Source organism: Neoarius graeffei, chromosome 18, assembly GCF_027579695.1.
Source record: "Neoarius graeffei isolate fNeoGra1 chromosome 18, fNeoGra1.pri, whole genome shotgun sequence".
Taxonomy (NCBI): domain Eukaryota; kingdom Metazoa; phylum Chordata; class Actinopteri; order Siluriformes; family Ariidae; genus Neoarius; species Neoarius graeffei.
The window spans coordinates 25,941,059-25,962,258 of NC_083586.1; the positions used below are offsets into that span (position 1 = coordinate 25,941,059).

At 41.2% G+C, this 21,200-nt stretch overlaps 1 protein-coding gene across 2 annotated transcripts; it reads right to left on the reverse strand.

Annotated features, from left to right (window-relative positions):
* Nucleotides 1-1,828: 1,828 nt before the first annotated feature.
* knstrn (kinetochore localized astrin (SPAG5) binding protein) lies at nucleotides 1,829-20,580 on the reverse strand. Of its 2 annotated transcripts, XM_060898608.1 has the most exons (9): nucleotides 20,460-20,580; nucleotides 19,147-19,308; nucleotides 15,508-15,619; nucleotides 11,317-11,343; nucleotides 11,139-11,238; nucleotides 8,276-8,390; nucleotides 4,431-4,492; nucleotides 2,160-2,234; nucleotides 1,829-2,076 (listed from the first exon to the last, which is right to left on the reverse strand). In XM_060898608.1, the coding sequence occupies exons 3-9, from the start codon at nucleotides 15,612-15,614 to the stop codon at nucleotides 1,945-1,947; spliced, it is 618 nt and encodes a 205-aa protein (XP_060754591.1). In that variant the 5' UTR covers nucleotides 15,615-15,619; nucleotides 19,147-19,308; nucleotides 20,460-20,580; the 3' UTR covers nucleotides 1,829-1,944. The 2 variants fall into 2 exon arrangements, with proteins under 2 accessions (XP_060754591.1, XP_060754590.1); XM_060898607.1 differs by lacking the exon at nucleotides 19,147-19,308.
* Nucleotides 20,581-21,200: the final 620 nt, after the last annotated feature.

Below are 21,200 nucleotides of genomic sequence, written 5' to 3' on the forward strand. Positions count from 1 at the left end.
TTGCAGTCAAACAGGGGCTTTTATTTGCCTTTCTAGCAATCCAACAAGCAGTTCTTTCAGAAAGTTTTCATCTCCACTGTTTCTGTTAACTGCCATTTCTTGATAACATTACAATCTGAGGAAACAGCTACCTGAAAACACTTTGCTACATTCTTGTAGCCTTCTCCTGCTTTGTGAGCATCAATTATTTTATTATTCAGAATGCGAGGGAGTTGCTTAAAGGAGCCCATGGCTGTTGATTTTAGGGATAAGTTTGAGGAGTCAGAGAATTTATACAGCTTTGAAATCTGCATCATCTGACCTTTCCTAACGAAGAATTTGAACAAGCCACAGCTCAATAAGCTAATTAAGGTCTGGAACCTTGGTAAAAGTTACCTGAGAACTCAAATATATTGGGGTGCCCAAAATTTCGCATGGTGTTCCTTTTCTTTTTTCACTCTCCAATTGTACAAAAAAACCCCACAAATCTTGCAGAAAACACTGAAAAGAAATGTGTTGTCTTTTCCTTTATGCCTTTTGGTGATCAGTTCATCTTCTGCTCACTTAACTATTCACAGTAACACATTTTCAGTAAGGGTGCCCAAACTTTTGCATGCCACTGTATGTGATTTTCCGATGTGAAAATCAACACTCTCCAGTCACAAGACAAAGTAATTCTACAGAGATGCGAGAGCATTCTACCTCAGAGGCTTTCAAAAAAATAAAGGAAAAATTCCCAGTGAGAGATCAAATCTTGACGAATCTGTCAGTGGTCAATCCTGAGAACCATGATGATGTGAACCCAGAACAGATTTTGACAGAGAGACTTCCAAATGTAATGAAGACAGATGCCAAAGAACAACTCCATTTAGAAGTCCTGGATTATGTCTCATCTAACCTGGAAGCACTGGGGCCAAATTATAAGAATTTACCAGTTGACGAGTTCTGAGGGAAGCTGTCCAAAGTCACATCTGTGAGCTCTTGGCAGTTGAGATTCAGGGAGCTTTGTCAGCTGATGAAGCTGCTATTGGTGCTGCCAAATTCTAACGGTGATGTGGAAAGGGCATTCAGCATGGCGCATCACATCAAGACAGAATTTAGGAGTTAGACGTCTCACCAAACACTTGTGAATCAGATTCACAAGACTTGGGTTGTTGCCTGTGTAAAACTGCAGAACAGGTGGGGCTGATAAACTATCAACATCTAGTAATTGGAAGCAGTCATACATTACTATGGAGAAGCACTGAAGAATTGGGGGTACCCACTAGTGCAAGTAAATAGTCGCTGGGGGTGATCCCAGCTTTAGTGGAATAAGTAAATAGGTACTGGGGGTGGTCCCAGTTTTAATGGTGCCAAAAAAAAAAAACATCAGAGCATGGTCCGTGTTGAAATTTAGTAATATTACATCACATCTGGCTGCTGCTACTGAAAGAATTAGGACTTGGGAACAGTCAGGATGTTAGTAATTAGTGACTGAAAGTAGACACAAAAGTTATGAGCAGGAATTGGCAGCAGAGTTGGACTCTTTTCAGAGTGATGGGTGTGGGGGAAAAACTGTTTTGCCCCTAAGGGTAGGGGAGGTCTGAAATGTGCATGCTATTCCTTATCACTCACCCTTTCCTGACACCTATGTAAACAATCCCCTGCTTGACCTCCCGACCCCAGGGGAGGTCGGGTTTCAATCACGGCCATCAGTAAACGCAATCAAGAGCTGGGTTAAATCAAGCATGCCAAGCTCTGCAGAATAAATAGGATCTGGTAATAAGAGACCACGTTAATCACAGGAAAGTGGACATGAGGTAAAAGTAATTCAGACCTGGGCTCTATTTGTTTAATAAGACAAGTGTAATCTATTTTCAGTATGTCTTTATTCAAAATTAAATCTGTAAACATATCCCACAACATTTCTTTATTCATGAAAATCACCAAAACCAAAAATTCCTCCTTCTCTCAAAGACTGTATTTTTACTCGATCAACAGCCTCTCTGCATCCTCTAGTGCTCTCTCCATGTTCTCAGCATTCATGCAAAATGATTCTCTTTCCAGGTGAAGCTTTTCCCTGGCTCCTTTAAGACTTCTCATGGTGTTCTGCACCTCCTAGAACCATTCACATGCAAAAAAAGTTTTATCAACAGTGTGACAATTACATATACAAAATTAAAAGACTGAATTAGACTTACTGTTAAATGTGTTCTGTGCTCTTTGGTAAAATCATCAAACAGCTTTAGCTCAGTCAAAAGTTTCTGGGAAATTGTCTGTAAAAAAAAACAAAAAAAAAAAACATAAAATAACTTGGCAGTAAGCATTTCAGTTAAAAGGTTTCTTTCTGAGCGAGATTAAAGGGAAAAATGAAGGTATTTAAAATTATTTATCCACACTTGATAAGACTGCCATTACGATAAGATATTTGCAAGACTGATTCACACAGAGCAACCATTTCAAGATGGTTAAAGACAGAATAGTGGGAGGCGCCGTGGCTCAGTCGACTAAGGCGCCATACCATAAATCCAGGGACCCGGGTTCGATTCCGACCCAAGGTCATTTCCCGATCCCTCCCTGTCTCTCTCTCCAGCTCATTTCCTGTCTCTACACTGTCCTATCCAATAAAGGTGAAAAAAGCCCAAAAAAAATCTTAAAAAAAAAAAAAAAAAGACAATAGTGACAGGAATTGCCAGGGGGGACTCACAAAACAGGCAAGCCATTAATCAGTTTTTAATAAAGCAGTTAAAATTTGGCAACAGAACTGGCATAAATGTGAACAGTAGCTGAAAAACACATTCTGATCCATTGCTTTAGAATATAAACCCCTTTATAGTCAACCTTTTCAATATTTATTCACTTTATAATAAAAAATCTTATCAGTTTAATAACAGTTGGAATCAGTGTGGCACAAGGATCCATCCACTGAGAGAAGAAAGCTGGTGGTTGAGCAGGTTCGGCGCCAAGAGGAGGCAGAGTGATGTACAAATGCAGTCTCACAGTCCAAACAGGGACAGTGGACCAGCTGGGACAACCTGGAACATCGCAAGCTCACATGGAGGGATCTTTGGGAAATGGAAGGAAGCAGACTCAGCTTCATCATTAGAGCCACCTATGATGTTCTTCCTGCTCCCAAAAACCTACAGCAGTGGATAGAAGATCCCACATGTGCTCTTTGCCAAACACCTGCAACATTGAGGCACATCCTTACCAGCTGCAAAACCAGCCTGTTCCAAGGTCACTACACCTGGAGGCACAACCAAGTCTTGCAGCAGCTGGCGATCACCCTAGAAGAAAGGAGAACCACCACCAATGCCTGGAATATCAAGCATCACTCCTTTCGTGAAAGCAGGCGAACGTTCGGTGAAATCACTGGCAAGAGTAAACACAACCCCTCCTAGACCCAGCCCATGACTGGGAAATGCAGGTCGACCTTGACCATAAACTTGTCTCTCTGACAGCGATAGTAACAACAACTACTCTCAGGCCAGACCTCATCCTGTGGTCTATCTCATCTCATATCATTATCTCTAGCCGCTTTATCCTTCTACAGGGTCGCAGGCAAGCTGGAGCCTATCCCAGCTGACTACGGGCGAAAGGTGGGGTACACCCTGGACAAGTCGCCAGGTCATCACAGGGCTGACACAGACACAGACAACCATTCACACTCACATTCACACCTACGGTCAATTTAGAGTCACCAGTTAACCTAACCTGCATGTCTTTGGACTGTGGGGGAAACCGGAGCACCCGGAGGAAACCCACACGGACACGGGGAGAACATGCAAACTCCACACAGAAAGGCCCTCGCTGGCCACGGGGCTCGAACCCAGGACCTTCTTGCTGTGAGGCGACAGCGCTAACCACTACACCACCGTGCCGCCCCCTGTGGTCTATTTCCCAGAAAATTCTATACATCCTGGAACTGACGGTACCATGGGAAACTGCTATTGAAGAGGCATACAAGCGGAAAAGCCTGACATATGCTGAAATAGCAGCCCAAGCAGAACAACGCAACTGGCATACCAAGATGTTCCCAGTAGAAGTTGGGTGTAGAGGGTTTGTTGCCAAGACTACAATTAGGCTTTTGAACAGAATGAGAGTGAAAGGGCAGGCCTTCCGACAAGCAGTGAAATCACTCTCAGAGGCTGCAGAGCAAAGCAGCAACTGGCTGTGGATTAAGAGGAAGAACTCCAGCTGGGCTGGAAGATGACCATTGAGGGGTAAAAACAGAGGGGGGCACACCTGGGACGCCAGGTGTCGCCGTTGAGCCCTCTGGAGGTGTCGTGGGCCTAAATCAATGAAACATCAAGGAAGGAGGGTGCCTACCTGATGACCCCAATGAAGTTTTTACTGCCCTCCCACTCAAGACAACAGGCAAGAAGCAGTGCTGATTATTCAAGGGATTGTACCATCAAGTCCTACAAGCTCTACAGTCTTAAGAATAAATACATAGAAACTTTTGTTTTTACCATGAGTTCTTTTCTTTGTCCTGCTCTCCGCTCTGCTGCTTCACCAACTTTCTCCCCTGAAACTAAAAACGGGTTTAAGTAAATTAAAGCATGGCTATAATGAAAGGATTCATTAGACAATGGAAAATATATTTGCTATTGTAGTCCACTTACAATTGGGAATATGAGAAGCATTTCATATTCCAACAAATGAACACACAAGTGCTTTACTGGGAAATACAGTGGTGCTTGAAAGTTTGTGAACCCTTTAGAATTTTCTATATTTCTGCATAACTATGACCTAAAACAATCAGATTTTCACACAAGTCCTAAAAGTAGATAAAGAGAACCCAGTTAAACAAATGAGGACAAAAATGTTATCCTTGGTCATTTATTTATTGAGGAAAATGATCCAATATTACATATCTGTGAGTGGCAAAAGCATATGAACCTTTGCTTTCCTCTCCTCTGCACATTTTACTGAAGACTCGTACGAAGGGTACGAAGGGTACTCTGATCTGTTGAGGAGCGTTGGCTATAAGCCCGTATTGAAAGAGGGTGTAGTATCAACAATTAAAGGAAAATAAAACTAAAAGAAAAGGAAAGCAAGGTCAGTTGCACCAGTTCTCCTGGAGTGTGTGTTTATTTAATTTATTGCCATTTTAGCATCTGTGGCTATTTTATGGCCAAAGCAGGTAAAAATAAATTACACAGTTGTTTTTTTTTTAAACAAACAATTTAAATAAGTTTAGTTTTTTTTACATCAATACAAGTTAGAAAGTTTAAAACTTTTAAAGGTGGGACCTTAGACAAGATGTTTACAGCATTATCTTCTTTATAAAACTGCTGTCTTTTAATTCTCAGGACAGAACATGATAATAAAATGTGCTTAATTGATAAAGGCCTGTTGCAAAAATGAGACCGTGGAAGTTCACCTCCAGTCAACCAAAAAAAAAAAGTCTGAGTCTAGAATGTCTATACTACATCTAGTATAGACTACTTGATCATATCTAGATCTCATCTCATCATCTCTAGCCGCTTTATCCTTCTACAGGGTCGCAGGCAAGCTGGAGCCTATCCCAGCTGACTACGGGCGAAAGGCGGGGTACACCCTGGACAAGTCGCCAGGTCATCACAGGGCTGACACAGACAACCATTCACACTCACATTCACACCTACGGTCAATTTAGAGTCACCAGTTAACCTAACCTGCATGTCTTTGGACTGTGGGGGAAACCGGAGCACCCGGAGGAAACCCACACGGACACGGGGAGAACATGCAAACTCCGCACAGAAAGCCCTCGCCGGCCCCGGGGCTCGAACCCAGGACCTTCTTGGTGTGAGGCAACAGCGCTAACCACTACACCATCGTGCCGCCCCTCATATCTAGATGAAAAAGAAAATATTAGTCTCTTCTTAACAGTGTGACATTTCATATAATTTGTTATTAAGACATTCATCCCATTCAGATTGCCATTTATCAGCGATATAAGAACACAATACAGGTTTAATATCTGAGGCAGGGATTTGACATTCAGTAACTTCTTCACTCAAGGCTCTTTTGGCAGCATTGTCTGCCTTCTCATTGCCACTCAGACCCACATGGCCAGGAACCCAACAAAAAACAATGTTCACATTTAGATTTTTAAAAAGTTCCGCTTTTTGAAGTATTCGCACAATCAAAGGATGATCAGTTTTTAAAAACTCCAGTGCCTGAAGACATGATCTAGAAATCTGTACAAATCAAAGAATACTGTTGATTGGTCTTTTCTATGTATTCAAGCGCTAAAAGCAAGGCTCAAGCCTCAGCTGTAAAAATAGAACATAGTTCTGGAATATGTAGGCCACACTGATTTGATCTAACTGCTATTGCTGGTGACACATAGTTATCCATTTTGAGCCATCAGTATAGATGGGAGTGTGTAAAGGGAAACGCTGTCGTACATCAAAAAACGTATTCTGATACTCATTTGGATGGGTGCTTGATTTCTTCCTGTGACTTAAATCCTTTATAATTTCAGGCCGTCTCAAAATACAAGGGGAAACAGAACAAAAATGTGTTGGTGTTAGACTGTCCAAATTAACATTCAAGTCCTCAAGGAAAGGTTTTATTCTAATTCCAAAAGGTCTGATATACTTTGGTCTAGCCTCATAAAATTGCAAAAACTGAGGTTGAAAAACTGTAGAATAGGCAGGATTATCTTTGCATGCTTTAAGTTTGATTGCATACTGAAGAGCCAGCTTCAAGCACTGTAACTGGAGGGAAGGTTCATTTGCTTCCACATAAAGACTCTAAACTGGGGAAGTTCTAAAAGCTCCCAAGATCAGCCTTAAACCTTGATGATGAACAGTATCCAACATCTGAATGTATGATTTCCTTGCTGATCCATAGACAACGCTCCCATAGTCCAAATGGGACCTCACAAGTACTCTAAAGACATAACAGCACGGTACACTCTGCTCCCCACTTTGTTTTTGCCAGTACTTTTATAATATCCAAAGTTTTAAAGCATCTCTTCTTTAAACATTTCATATGTGGAATGAAAGTTTATCATCAAAAGTAAGGCCAAGGAATTTGACCTCTTTCACCACTTGAATTTCTTCACCATCCATATGGAGGGAAGGGTCTCCTGGAGCGTGAGCCGAGGGTTGTTGCTAAAACCCGGGACAGAATGGGACACATTATCGCTTGGGCAGTGACCTCCCCACGGTTGTTGCTAAAACCAGTGACGTCCCATCTCGGGTTTTAGTAATTACCTGAGCTGAGCAATAATGGTGGAGTACACAGCATGGAGAAAATGGAGAATGAGTGGAGCAGCCGTCTGATTTCTCCACTGGATATGCTTGCCTCAGCAGCAATATCTCGCCCTTATGTGGAAGAAGCGAATGAACGGAGAACTGAACGTCAGATTGTTTCAAAACAATCGGCTACAAGCTCGGCCTTCAAGAAGTGAGAACACAGACGGGTAAGAAGCAACTCTCATTTGGATACAAAACAACAAAAAACACGTTGTTTACCTGCATTTAGATTAATCCATGTAACTTGTATTATGTGTTTAAGTTACCGGTATAAGATTATTTAATTTGCTTCAGAATGCGATTGTCTCAGTTCATCTGATTATTTAATGAGCCTTTTACGTTTTATCAGTGAAAATGCATGCATGTACAGTACACGTATGTTGCATAAGTTATAACACCTCTCCTGTTTTAATGAGAGTCAACCCACAACCAATGAAGTCAAATCAGCCTTAGTTGAGCAAGTCGGTAACAGTATTTCTGACTTTCACCATAATTTAATTTACATGACTTTGGTCTATAGCTGTCAAAGACCTTGGCCTTAAAACCAGTTCCTGCTGTGACGTCACGCACTCGGGGCTGGCTGGTTCAGCGGGGCAGCTCGAACGCCAACTTTGCGGTCGATTTTAACTCTCAAAAATATATACTTTTATTCCCATTTATGCAGCATACAAGAGTCAAGGATGGAAATACTATCCACTCAGAAATGTACTTAAAAATAAAGGTTCTGCGTATCTCCTTTAAGAACCTGCTCATGAGTCTATGCATGACAGACAGGAAATGGGTATTGCCAAATACAAAACCTTTTTGCAACAGTTGCATGCTGTGGTGATGAATTCACCCTGTGTGCTTGGTGGTCAGATGACTCTGGGGTGAATCTGGCATTTTCACCCAAAGGTCATAACACTGAACAGGCTGTGCAGCAACAGCAGATGTCAACCAGACGGAGTGGCATGTTCTCACAGTGTGTGCATTTTGATGAATTTGGCATGACTGGTCACTAAAGACAACACAATAGTAATATGGTGGGTAATGATACATCATGCTTGTGGTTCACTAAACAAAATTACCTGGATCAAGGTTTTCTGCAATGAGAAGTGCATGACAGTCTCTAAGCTGTTTCTTAATTTCAATGTTGTTTTCTTGAAGATCACTGCAACGTTGTTCTAATACAGACATGTTTTCCTACACGAGAGAGAGAGAACAAAACTTCTGAAGCCATTGAAAAATAATCATACAAATCAAAAAGATTTACACCACCAAAACAAAACTCTTAATTTTTCCCCCACCTGGTTTCTGAAATTTGGTTTACTTTTTTGGATAAATTACATTATGTTGAAATCTGCTGTGCTTTTTATGAGGTGATTTGCTTGTTTAAAGAAGTTGCTGAGGACCACACAATTGTTATTTAGACCAGAATACATAAAAACATAAAATCAAAGGAGAGTTTATGTTCTTCTTCCCATGACTGTGTGCAACTGTGATGCTCGCGCACTTAAAAAAAAAAAAAAAAAAAAAACCTTTGTAATAATTTTGCAAAGTTTTAAAAACCCATTTAGGGTCATTTGAATATTTTCATACACATTTTTAATATTACATTAATAAACCCTCTACAATTCTAATGGACAGTTAGGTCCATATATATTTGGACACTGACACAAATTTAGTTTTTTTACCTGTTTACTGAAACATATTCAAGTTATAGTTATATAATGGACATGGGCATAAAGTCCAGACTTTCAGCTTTCATTTGAGGGTATCCACATTAAAATTGGATGAAGGGTTTAGGAGTTTCAGCTCCTTAACATGTGCCACCCTGTTTTTAAAGGGACCAAAAGTAATTGGACAATTGACTCAAAGGCTATTTCATGGGCAGGTGTGGGAAATTCCTTCGTTATGTCATTCTCAATTAAGCAGATAAAAGACCTGGAGTTGATTTGAGGTGTGGTGCTTGCATTTGGAAGATTCTGCTGTGAAGAAAACATGCGGTCAAAGGAGCTCTCCATGCAGGTGAAACAAGCCATCCTTAAGCTGCGAAAACAGAAAAAACCCATGCGAGAAATTGCTACAATATTAGGAGTGGCAAAATCTACAGTTTGGTACATCCTGAGAAAGAAAGAAAGCACTGGTGAACTCATCAATGCAAAAAGACCTGGACGCCCACAGAAGACAACAGTGGTGGATGATCGCAGAATAATTTCCATGGTGAAGAGAAACCCCTTCACAACAGCCAACCAAGTGAACAATACTCTCCAGGAGGTAGGCGTATCAATATCCAAATCTACCATAAAGAGAAGACTGCATGAAAGTAAATACAGAGGGTTCACTGCACGGTGCAAGCCACTCATAAGCCTCAAGAATAAAAAGGCTAGACTGGACTTTGCTAAAAAACATCTAAAAAAGCCAGCACAGTTCTGGAAGAACATTCTTTGGACAGATGAAACCAAGATCAACCTCTACCAGAATGATGGAAAGAAAAAAAGTATGGCGAAGGCGTGGTACAGCTCATGATCCAAAGCATACCACATCATCTGTAAAACACGGCAGAGGCAGTGTGATGGCTTGGGCATGCATGGCTGCCAGTGGCACTGGGTCACTAGTGTTTATTGATGATGTGACACAGGACAGAAGCAGCCGGATGAATTCTGAGGTATTCAGAGACGTACTGTGTGCTCAAATCCAGCCAAACTGATTGGTCGGTGTTTCATAATACAGATGGACAATGACCCAAAACAAAGCCAAAGCAACCCAGGAGTTTATTAAAGCAAAGAAGTGGAATATTCTTGAATGGCCAAGTCCAGACCTTGGTTCGCTGTGGGCGATGCCTGCACTCCCAGCTGTGGACTGCAGTGAGCTCGTTGCTCATTTTACATCGTGGTTGTCCAGCGCTCTGCGCTTTAACGCTTGGCATGATGTTCCGAGCGATGTTGCTCGGTGGTGTCGCAGCGGCTGTGCAGGCAGTTTGGGACACACCAGCGCTCTGTGTGGCGGAGCTTCTCTGCTCGTTTTGTGGATCCACGGCGTGATGTTTCAAGCGATGTTGCTGACGGCGTCACGGCGGCGATGCTGGAGATGTGGGACTTGTTTTCGTGCGCCTTTTGGTGGGACTGTGGCTGCTACACCACAGGAATTACATCCTGACCCCTACTTGGTGGACTTTTTACTTATTATTATCTTTTTTTTTCTTTCCTTGTCTATAATTGTAAAGCGTCCTTGGGTTTTTTGAAAGGCGCTATATAAATTTAACTTATTATTATAAGTCAGTCACCTGATCTCAACCCAATTGAGCATGCATTTCACTTGTTAAAGACTAAACTTCAGGCAGAAAGGCCCACAAACAAACGGCAACTGAAAACCGCTGCAGTAAAGGCCTGGCAGAGCATTAAAAAGGAGGAAACACAGCGTCTGGTGATGTCCATGAGTTCAAGACTTCAGGCAGTCATTGCCAATAAGGGTTTTCAAGCAAGTATTAGAAATGAACATTTTATTTACAATTATTTAATTTGTCCAATTACTTTTGAGCCCCTGAAATGGATTGTGTTTAAAAAATGCTTTAGTTCCTCACATTTTTATGCAATCATTTTGTTCAACCCACTGAATTAAAGCTGAAAGTCTGAACTTCAACTGCATCTGAATTGTTTTGTTCAAAATTCATTGTGGTAATGTACAGAACCAAAATTAGAAAAAATGTTGTCTCTGTCCAAACTGTATGTATATGTGCATGAAGATTTATTTAACAAAGATGAATTATAACTAATGCTTTATTAATGACGCCATTAAAATAACTTCAATATAAAAAATATGACTCAAATTGGTAGCAATTTAAAAATTAAAAGAATTTGAACAGTTATCCCCACACACATTTTTACAACAAGATGCAAAGCAGTTTTACTACCCCCTCAGTTGTGATCTTGTGCATCTGTCCAACTTTACCTTCAACTCTGAAATCTGTTTCTGCAAATCTTCATTCGCTACCACCAAAAGACGATTTTGTTCCTTTACATCACTTTGGTGGCCATATCTTGTTGAAGGCCTGGAATATTAATTAATTCAGAATTAATAAGTAATTCACTTTGCAAGCATGCTTATAATCCCATATTGATCTGCTTACCCTTTGAGATTTTTCACTGGGTTCTTCCTGATAGATAGATAGATAGATAGATAGATAGATAGATAGATAGATAGATAGATAGATAGATAGATAGATAGAGATACAATAGCAGTGTCAATGATAAATGAATAACTGTAGACAAAACACTACCTTAATAAATAAAGTAAATTAATTAATAAATTACTTAAGTAATAAACACAACTACTGGCTATCATCACCATTTCTCTCTGCCTCCTCACATCCGCAACTCTGACTCTCCCCATCCTTCAAGTCTAAACTCAAAACTCACCTGTTTAAGACTGCTCACTCATTTTAACTTTTATTACACTCTCCATTGTTTCCTTTATGCATGTTGATTTTATTTATTGTTTTTATTCATTGTACAGTGTCCTTGAGTGTCTTGAAAGGCGCTTATAAATAAAATGTATTATTATTATCCTTTTCTACAGGGTCACAGGCAAGCTGGAGCCTATCCCAGCTGACTATGGGTGAGAGGCGGGGTACACCCTGGACAAGTCGCCAGGTTATCGCAGGGCTGACACAAACAACCATTCATGCTCACATCTACGGTCAATTTAGAGCCACCAATTAGCCTAACCTGCACGTCTTTGAACTGTGGGGGAAACCGGAGTACCTGGAGGAAACCCACGCAGACACAGGAAGAACATGCAAACTCCACACAGAAAGACCCTCGCCAGCCACTGGGCTCGAACCCAGGACCTTCTTGCTGTGAGGCGACAGTGCTAACCACTACACCACTGTGCTAACCTCTCTTACATCCTCTTCATCTAACTAAAGTACAAAATATACAGTACATTTCTACAACAATTACACCTCTTTGTGCAACCTAATTACAGTGCAATATATTTGTATAATATATAATATATTTCAATAATATTGAAAACCCTTTGTTGGCAATGACTGCCTGAAGTCTTGAACTCATGGACATCACCAGACGCTGTGTTTCCTCCTTTTTAATGCTCTGCCAGGCCTTTACTGCAGCGGTTTTCAGTTGCTGTTTGTTTGTGGGCCTTTCTGTCTGAAGTTTAGTCTTTAACAAGTGAAATGCAGGCTCAATTGGGTTGAGATCAGGTGACTGACTTGGCCATTCAAGAATATTCCACTTCTTTGCTTTAATAAACTCCTGGGTTGCTTTGGCTTTATGTTTTGGGTCATTGTCCATCTGTATTATGAAACACCGACCAATCAGTTTGGCTGGATTTGAGCACACAGTATGTCTCGGAATACCTCAGAATTCATCCGGCTGCTTCTGTCCTGTGTCACATCATCAATAAACACTAGTGACCCAGTGCCACTGGCAGCCATGCATGCCCAAGCCATCACACTGCCTCCGCCGTGTTTTACAGATGATGTGGTATGCTTTGGATCATGAGCTGTACCACGCCTTCGCCATACTTTTTTCTTTCCATCATTCTGGTAGAGGTTGATCTTGGTTTCATCTGTCCAAAGAATGTTCTTCCAGAACTGTGCTGGCTTTTTTTTAGATGTCTTTTAGCAAAGTCCAATCTAGCCTTTTTATTCTTGAGGCTTGTGAGTGGCTTGCACCGTGCAGTGAACCCTCTGTATTTATTTTCATGCAGTCTTCTCTTTATGGTAGATTTGGATATTGATACGCCTACTTCCTGGAGAGTGTTGTTCACTTGGTTGGCTGTTGTGAAGGGGTTTCTCTTCACCATGGAAATTATTCTGCGATCATCCACTACTGTTGTCTTCTGTGAGCGTCCGGGTCTTTTTGCATTGATGAGTTCACCAGTGCTTTCTTTCTTTCTCAGGATGTACCAAACTGTAGATTTTGCCACTCCTAATATTGTAGAAATTTCTCGCATGGGTTTTTTCTGTTTTCGCAGCTTAAGGATGGCTTGTTTCACCTGCATGGAGAGCTCCTTTGACCGCATGTTTTCTTCACAGCAAAATCTTCCAAATCAACCACACCTCAAATCAACTCCAGGCCTTTTATCTGCTTAATTGAGAATGACATAACGAAGGAATTTCCCACACCTGCCCATGAAATAGCCTTTGAGTCAATTGTCCAATTACTTTTGGTCCCTTTAAAAACAGGGTGGCACATGTTAAGGAGCTGAAACTCCTAATTTTAATGTGGATACCCTCAAATGAAAGCTGAAAGTCTGGACTTTATGTCCATTATATAACTACAACTTGAATATGTTTCAGTAAACAGGTAAAAAAAAAACTAAATTTGTGTCAGTGTCCAAATATATACGGACCTAACTGTATATCATGAAAAAAGCCATTATTATTATTATTATTAGTAGTAGTAGTAGTAGTAGTAGTAGCAGCAGCAGCAGCACACACTCCTTTCAAGTGTCTCTCTTTCTCTTTCAAAATCTTCCATATTTAACAAAGCAAACCTGGCAGCCATATTTGCTTACAAATTGTCAGTCACTTGCCAGTACAGAAGTTTTATGTCTCAGACGTGTGACGTCATGTCTTGACAACCATGCAATATCGTAAACCATATCTAACGCTCATTCTCCATTGGGTAGAGTGACATAATACACGTAGAATAAGCGATATGCTAACAATATTGCATGTTATCAATCCAAATTAATGAAACCTGCTAGAAGGGAATAGAATACATGTTTTTACTGCACTGAAAGTGTCCTACATGTATTCTGTATATTCCACAGTGTATATTGCAGAGCTATATCAGTGTTTTCCATGGGCGCTTTTAAAGTGGCGCACCGCCACGTTATAATTCTGGCCTGCCGCCCTTCCCCCCCCCCCCCAAAAAAAGTTACTTCATCAATATACACCAAATAAATTGTATTCACTTAATTATAATTTTGTAACTATTTAAGATGCAGACCACCATTAAACGAATGCATATGGGGCTACCTGAAGTGGCCACGCGATTGCAATAGAAAACCATCCGGCTAGTAGCTGCATACAGATTGTGACACAGAGCTCTGCAGATACAAGCTGCAGCTAACCAGCAACTGAATAACTTTGCGGGTGTTTGTAGTGTTATTGTGCAACTGTTACGCTTATCCATCATCTTTTCTGACCATACACAGTTACAGTAATCATATAACAGCACGCGCATACACAAGTTAAATTCAGGTCTTTTATTTTATGTATCTGTGATTGTGTAGGCGAGAGCTGCATTTTCCTGTTGCTTCACTGTTTGTTTACTGCAGGACTTCCAGGTTCCTGGGTCAAAGGACCCGAACTACGGAGGCCGGGGTGGCTTTGTAGTGCCAGTCTCGTGCATGGATTGGCGTGGTTTCACCCAGTTAACATTATGTGTATTGTAAAAAATGTATGCATTTATTGTAATTGGGTATTTTGTTTATGCATGGAAGTTCATTTATTTTTCACACACAGAAAAAATATATATAATTAATTCAGGGACACACAACAGGCGCATCAGTCTCAACTGAAACGTCAAATGAGTCTCTGACAATGAAGATGATATGTACAGTAAGAATGTGTTAATTTTTGGTAAAATGATTTTAACAAATGATTTAGCATTTCCAATCCATTTATTGGCTGGTTTCACTGTCAAAAAAGCCCAAAGTCCATCAGCTCCCTGACCCCCTGCCAGGGCTCTGCCTCTGGACTCCCACCTTTTATTTTTTTGAAAAGTGGAGAACACTGTATATTATACATATTCTATATATTGTGTATATTCTACAGAGCACTCCATCACGTTCTTATTTTTATAATATTTATTACATTCTATTTTACTCCCCCCGCCCTTTTTTTTTTTACCACTTCCCCCTCAACTATCCTCACGACCTTGGCGGCACGGTGGTCTAAGTGGTTAGCACGGCCGCCTCACAGCAAGAAGGTTCCGAGTTCGAGCCCAGCAGCCGGCAGTGGCCTTTCTGTGTGGAGTTTGCATGTTCTCCCAGTGTCGGCGTGGGTTTCCTCCGGGCGCTCCGGTTTCCCCCACAGTTCAAAGACGTGCAGTTAACGTGGGGCGGCCTTTGTGCCCTTGCGCAAAGTACCCAACCCCTGAAGTGTGGCTGCGTGCATGTGTTCACTGCTTCAGATGGGTTAAATGCAGAGAATGAATTTCACTGTGCTTGAAGTGTGCATGTGTCAAATAAAGGTTTCTTCTTCTACGGAGCATTGCAATAAAGATTTCACTGCATGTCATACTCTATATGACAAATTTGATTTGATTTAATATACTGTATTACTCACCTAATCATAGTCTCAGTGTCGGTCTTGACCATTGCCTTCTTAGCTGCTAAATGAGGGTATGTGGGAATCCCTGTATCTTTAACTGGAGCTCTCTCCGCTTTCTTCATAGTGCCTTCAGGGCAAAATGTTCACAAAATACTGAAGGTCAATTCACAGACTTATTTAAGTCATTCAACATCACATGAACTATTAAAACAAAAACTACTAGGTCGAGATAAAACCATCAAATACAAAACCACACACACATGCATGCTATAAAGAAACTAGAACCAAACAAAGGGAACTCGCACACCTGTATGCCGATATAATAATGCACTTTTATTGCATATTAAAACAAACAAAAAGTCCTACCCAAGTGAAAAGTGCAAACGTTTTGGTCACAATCAGACCATCCTCAGTGCAAACAATTAAAAATAAAGACACACCCATATATAGACAAAGCCACGTACACGGAAAACAGGTAATAGGCCTACAACCAAGCTTGAATACAGGTTAAGGTGCATGGATAAAGACATCCTATCATCAGTACCGTTCCTGTTATGATTTAACTAGCAGTCCCAGCATTTTTCTGTCTACCTAGAAGACCCACATAGGGGCCATTTGGCCCGACCGCTTTTCCCCAATACACTAATCACTCATTTTGTTATGGTAATGAGGCTGTTAGTGGCAGTGTGTGGGGTGAGGAGGTCACATTTCACACACTTCACACTTCAGTGGTGAAGTCATGTTGGCTACTTCTGTGTGAATGTGAGAATGAGGAATAAAAACACATTCTATTCTAAAATGTGAACATGTGAATGTCCCATGTGACCATAACGACTCATGTGACTGCAACCAGACAATTGTTTGATGGATAAATACCTCAGTGCACATGGACTATCGCTTCAGTTCCCTCAAGAATTTTGTGGTGAAAGAAGCTCCTCTCCAAGGAACGAAGATGCAGAGATTCAACAGGCATTGTAAGATTTCATTTCTAAGCTGTAAGGTAACTAACAGCCACATTTCCATAACAAAATGAATGTCTACAGGGAGGACTTGGGGCCAATTGGCCCTCTTGTGGGTTTTCTAGGTAAAAAGGCCAAATGGCCCCTGTCTGGGACTTCTTAACTAATGACATAATTTATAGTCATAAATGTCATAAAGAAAGAAAATAAAAAATAAAATAAATAAACAAAAAAAAAATTTAAATAAATAAACGCGAAAAAGAAAAAAAACCATCAGACAATAAACATAAGACTAAGACCCCGTCCACACGTAGCCGGGTATCTGCTAAATCGAAGATATTTTTCTACGTTTTGGCCTGTCATCCACATGAAAACACATCAAAAACGAATATTTAAAAAAACTCCGGGCAAAGTGAAGATTTTTGAAAACTCCGTGTATGCCTTTTCGTGTAGACAGAGATAACCGGAGGTTTGCGTTTTAGAACGTCACAATCTGCGCCAAAAAAGTGACAACAAATCTGCCCTGACGTCAAACGTGCGACCTTTGTTTACTGCAGAAGCCAGATTAAGCATGGACTTAAGCTAGCCGCACACCACGGCGATCCACGCGGTACCGAACCGACCCATTTCAGAGCCGACTCCCGACAGGACACGCACATATCCCCCGACTGTTGACGAGTGCAGTCGCGATTGAAGCGACACGTGACAACTTAATAGCTTTGTGATTGGCTATTGGATATAGTTACTGTTAAATCCAACACTTGAAGATGCTACAGGCTGAATTACAAATGACACAACATGGAATATGTAGCGCACTATCTAGGCTGCATGAGCTATTATTCCCAACCTTAAATAGTGCACTTATATAGGGGAGTTAAAGCGATTTGGAATTCAGCCACACAACTTGAGCAGTTCCAGCCCACTGTGTCTATGGATAAAGCTTCAGTCTATGGAATTACAGTATATACCTGCATTAGGTGCTACCAACACGTATTTCTCGCGCTAGAAATTGTGTTTAATGATATCACGTGTTATATGCGAAAGATATGATTGGCTATTGCTAGCGACTCTCGCCGATCAGTCTGGCTCCCGATTAGTTTTTCGAATCGGTTGTGAGATGAGTCGGTACCATCGAAAACTAGTCTTTACGCCTGACTCGCGACTTCAGTTGGCTCGATACGCTGAAAATCGGCGTAGTGTGCGGCTAGCTAAAGAGTAATGGATCGGAGTAGTGCCTTGAAAGTGTTAATTATTGTGCAGGTGCTATTTACATGTTTAATTTTAGAAGCCCAACTACTGCTCCAAGAGCACAGGCGATGTGATTAGGGGGTAGGATTTGGGGAAATAACGCCATCTACAGGTTTGGAATGCTTATGAATGTGATTGAAAACGCATGCAGATGTTCGGTTATGTGTGGAAGGGATTTTTTTCGAAGACGAGGTGGTGTGGATAAAACATTTTTATAAACGGGGGGGGGGGGGAAATGTTCGGTTTTAAAAATACCCGGCTACGTGTGTACATGGCATAAATGTACAAACTGTTTGAATAGTTTGTACATTTAGTCTTATGTTTATTGTCTGATTGGTGTTTTTTTTTTCTTTTTTGTGTTTATTTTATTTATTTTTTAATTTTATTTCAATTTATTTTTTTGTTGTTATTTTCTTTCTTTATGACATTTGTTATGACTATAAATTATGTCATTAGTTAAATCATAACAGGAACGGTACTGATGATAGGATGTCTTTATCCATGCACCTTAACCTGTATTCAAGCTTGGTTGTAGGCCTATTACCTGTTTTCCGTGTACGTGGCCTTGTCTATATATGGGTGTGTCTTTATTTTTAATTGTTTGCACTGAGGATGGTCTGATTGTGACCAAAACGTTTGCACTTTTCACTTGAGTAGCACTTTTTGTTTGTTTTAATATGCAATAAAAGTGCATCATTGTATCGGCATACAGGTGTGCGAGTTCCCTTTGTTTGGTTCTAGTTATTCTATTGGAACTTACGCACCCACCAGGTATCAATTTTAAGGCGCGGTACCTTCATTGGAAAGCATGCTATCAAGAAACACCACTAAAAATTCAAAAACAGCCCCAGAACTACCATGACAAATTTATCAATTAAGTATTGAACAGCCTTAACTTTAAATGTCTCTAAAGAACTATTTTCAGCCATGTTTCACTCCAAAGTCTAATGGCGGGAATAAAATAAACAAACATCCATCCAAATATCCAAATTTTTTTTTTTTTAGCGGGGAGCCTTGAGCCGCAGCACCCGTGTGCGCCGCCATCTATGATAATATGATATGGACCCTGAACGTCCAAAAGACAAAAGAACTCATCATGGACTTCAGGAAGAAAAGACAGGACCATGCCTCCCTCCTCAGAAATGGAGAACGGGTGGAAACTGTCACCACCTTCAAGTTTCTGGGCACCCACATCTCCGCTGACCACACCTGGACTTTTAACATCAGGGCCCTAGTGAAGAAGGCTCAGCAGCGGCTGCACTTCCTGCGCGTCCTCAGGAAGAACAACCTGGACACTAAGCTGCTGCTGGCCTTCTATCACTCCTCTGTGGAGAGCGTACTGACGTACTGTCTGGTACGCAGGCTCCACAGCTGTGGATAGGAAGGCGGTGCAGAGGGTCATAAACACCGCCCAAAAAAAAAAAATCATCGGCTGCCCTCTGCTCACCCTGGAACACATCTCCACATCCTGCTGCCTCAGAAGAACCAAGGCCATCACAGGAGACCCCTCACACCCTGCTTGATCTGTTGCCCTCTGGGAGACGCTTCAGGTCAATAAAGTCCCACACCAGCAGACTGACAAACAGCTTCTTCCCATGGGCCATCAGGACTGCCAACAACAACGGACACATACACACACACACACACACACACACTCTCTCACAAACGGACTCACATAAACACCTCCACCCCAACAACCAACAAATCTACCTCCGCTTCTTGTTTTAGCACCTTCTATTTATTGCCGGGCAGCACAGTGGTGTAGTGGTTAGCACTGTCGCCTCACAGCAAGAAGGTCCTGGGTTCGAGCCCCGGGGCCGGCGAGGGCCTTTCTGTGTGGAGTTTGCATGTTCTCCCCGTGTCCGCGTGGGTTTCCTCCGGGTGCTCCGGTTTCCCCCACAGTCCAAAGACATGCAGGTTAGGTTAACTGGTGACTCTAAATTGACCGTAGGTGTGAATGGTTGTCTGTGTCAGCCCTGTGATGACCTGGCGACTTGTCCCGGGTGTACCCCGCCTTTCGCCCGTAGTCAGCTGGGATAGGCTCCAGCTTGCCTGCGACCCTGTAGAAGGATAAAGCGGCTAGAGATAATGAGATGAGATATTTATTGCCTTTTATCTGCTAATTGCACATTTTATGTCTCAATTTTGAGAGACTATACTTAACTCCCTGACGTTTTTATTGTATATTCTGTGTCTCTTATGTACATTTTATTTTTCTGGTGTATGGTGGCTCTGTGGGAGCACCCTCAATTTCGTTGTATCCCCCGGTACAATGACAATAAAGATTATTCTATTTTATTATCATGCCAGAATTTAGGGCTTTAATTTTTTTCTGGGGTTTATGTTTTGGACTGTGCAAAATAACGCATGCTACTGCTCTGCCATGTTTACCTTATTGAAGCTCAGCCTTACTGTGACAGTTCTGTTCTGCACCTGTAGTATTTGTATTTGTTGTGGTGTGACTATTTATTCTGAAATTAATAAATACACTTGTTGAAATAGCCTTGAACATAAAATTATGACTTGAACAGGTACCTAACTCCAGGACCATCATGAGGACATTAACTATTTACATCGATATCAACAAGTCCATGAAACATGTTGTAGATTAAAATTAACCAGTTTAATGGTGCTTTAGAGAGACAGAAGTGCGGCATCTCTGCTCAGACTTCACCCAGTGTTTACTGTAATCAAAGCCCTGCAGTTCAGCTCTCAGATTACTCAATCCGGATTCAACTGAAAACCGACAGACAAACTTACCGCACAAACACTGCGTTAAACTGATCCAAGTCCCCGCGGTTATAGTACAGAAGACCTGCGATTGACTTCAAGACTTTCAGCGCGATAAATGTTCAAAAAAAATTACATCACTTCCGTCAACTCTTCTTCTTCTTCTGTGATTTTTATTGGCAGCTTGCAAGCTTAGTGCATTACCGCCATCTACTGGACAGAGGTGTGATCACATCGGGACGTCAGTAAATAACTAAATTAGCAAAAAAAAAAAAAGCTAAATTGGAACAGCTGAGAAAAGAAAAACTAAGTTTGAATATACAGGAACTTTTGAGAGTAAGCTCAGGCCATGTCTGCTATAATTATGTTTTTAAGTTTCTGAGGGATACAGGGCTTATTCAGAGGTTCTAGTGTCACCAATCATTTTCTTACTCTCTCTCTTTTTTTTTTAAGTCACCCAGGTTAGTTGTAGAATAGGCTCTTGAACCATACCCCAGTCCAGCAGGTGGCGGTAATGCACCTCATACGTTAAGTTGCCAACCGCCATAAAAATCCAAGAAGAAGAAAAAAAGCTAAATTCTTCTTACTAGTTTTTTTTTTTTTTTACAGCTTTGGCTTTGTTCCAGGTATACTCAGTAGGTTGCTCAATGTGGAAGATGTTCTCTCTCTTCTCGTCAGAAGTACATCCTTCACGGTTTCTGTTTCTCTGCAGTATGGGCACATTCCTGTCTCATCTCATTATCTCTAGCCGCTTTATCCTTCTACAGGGTC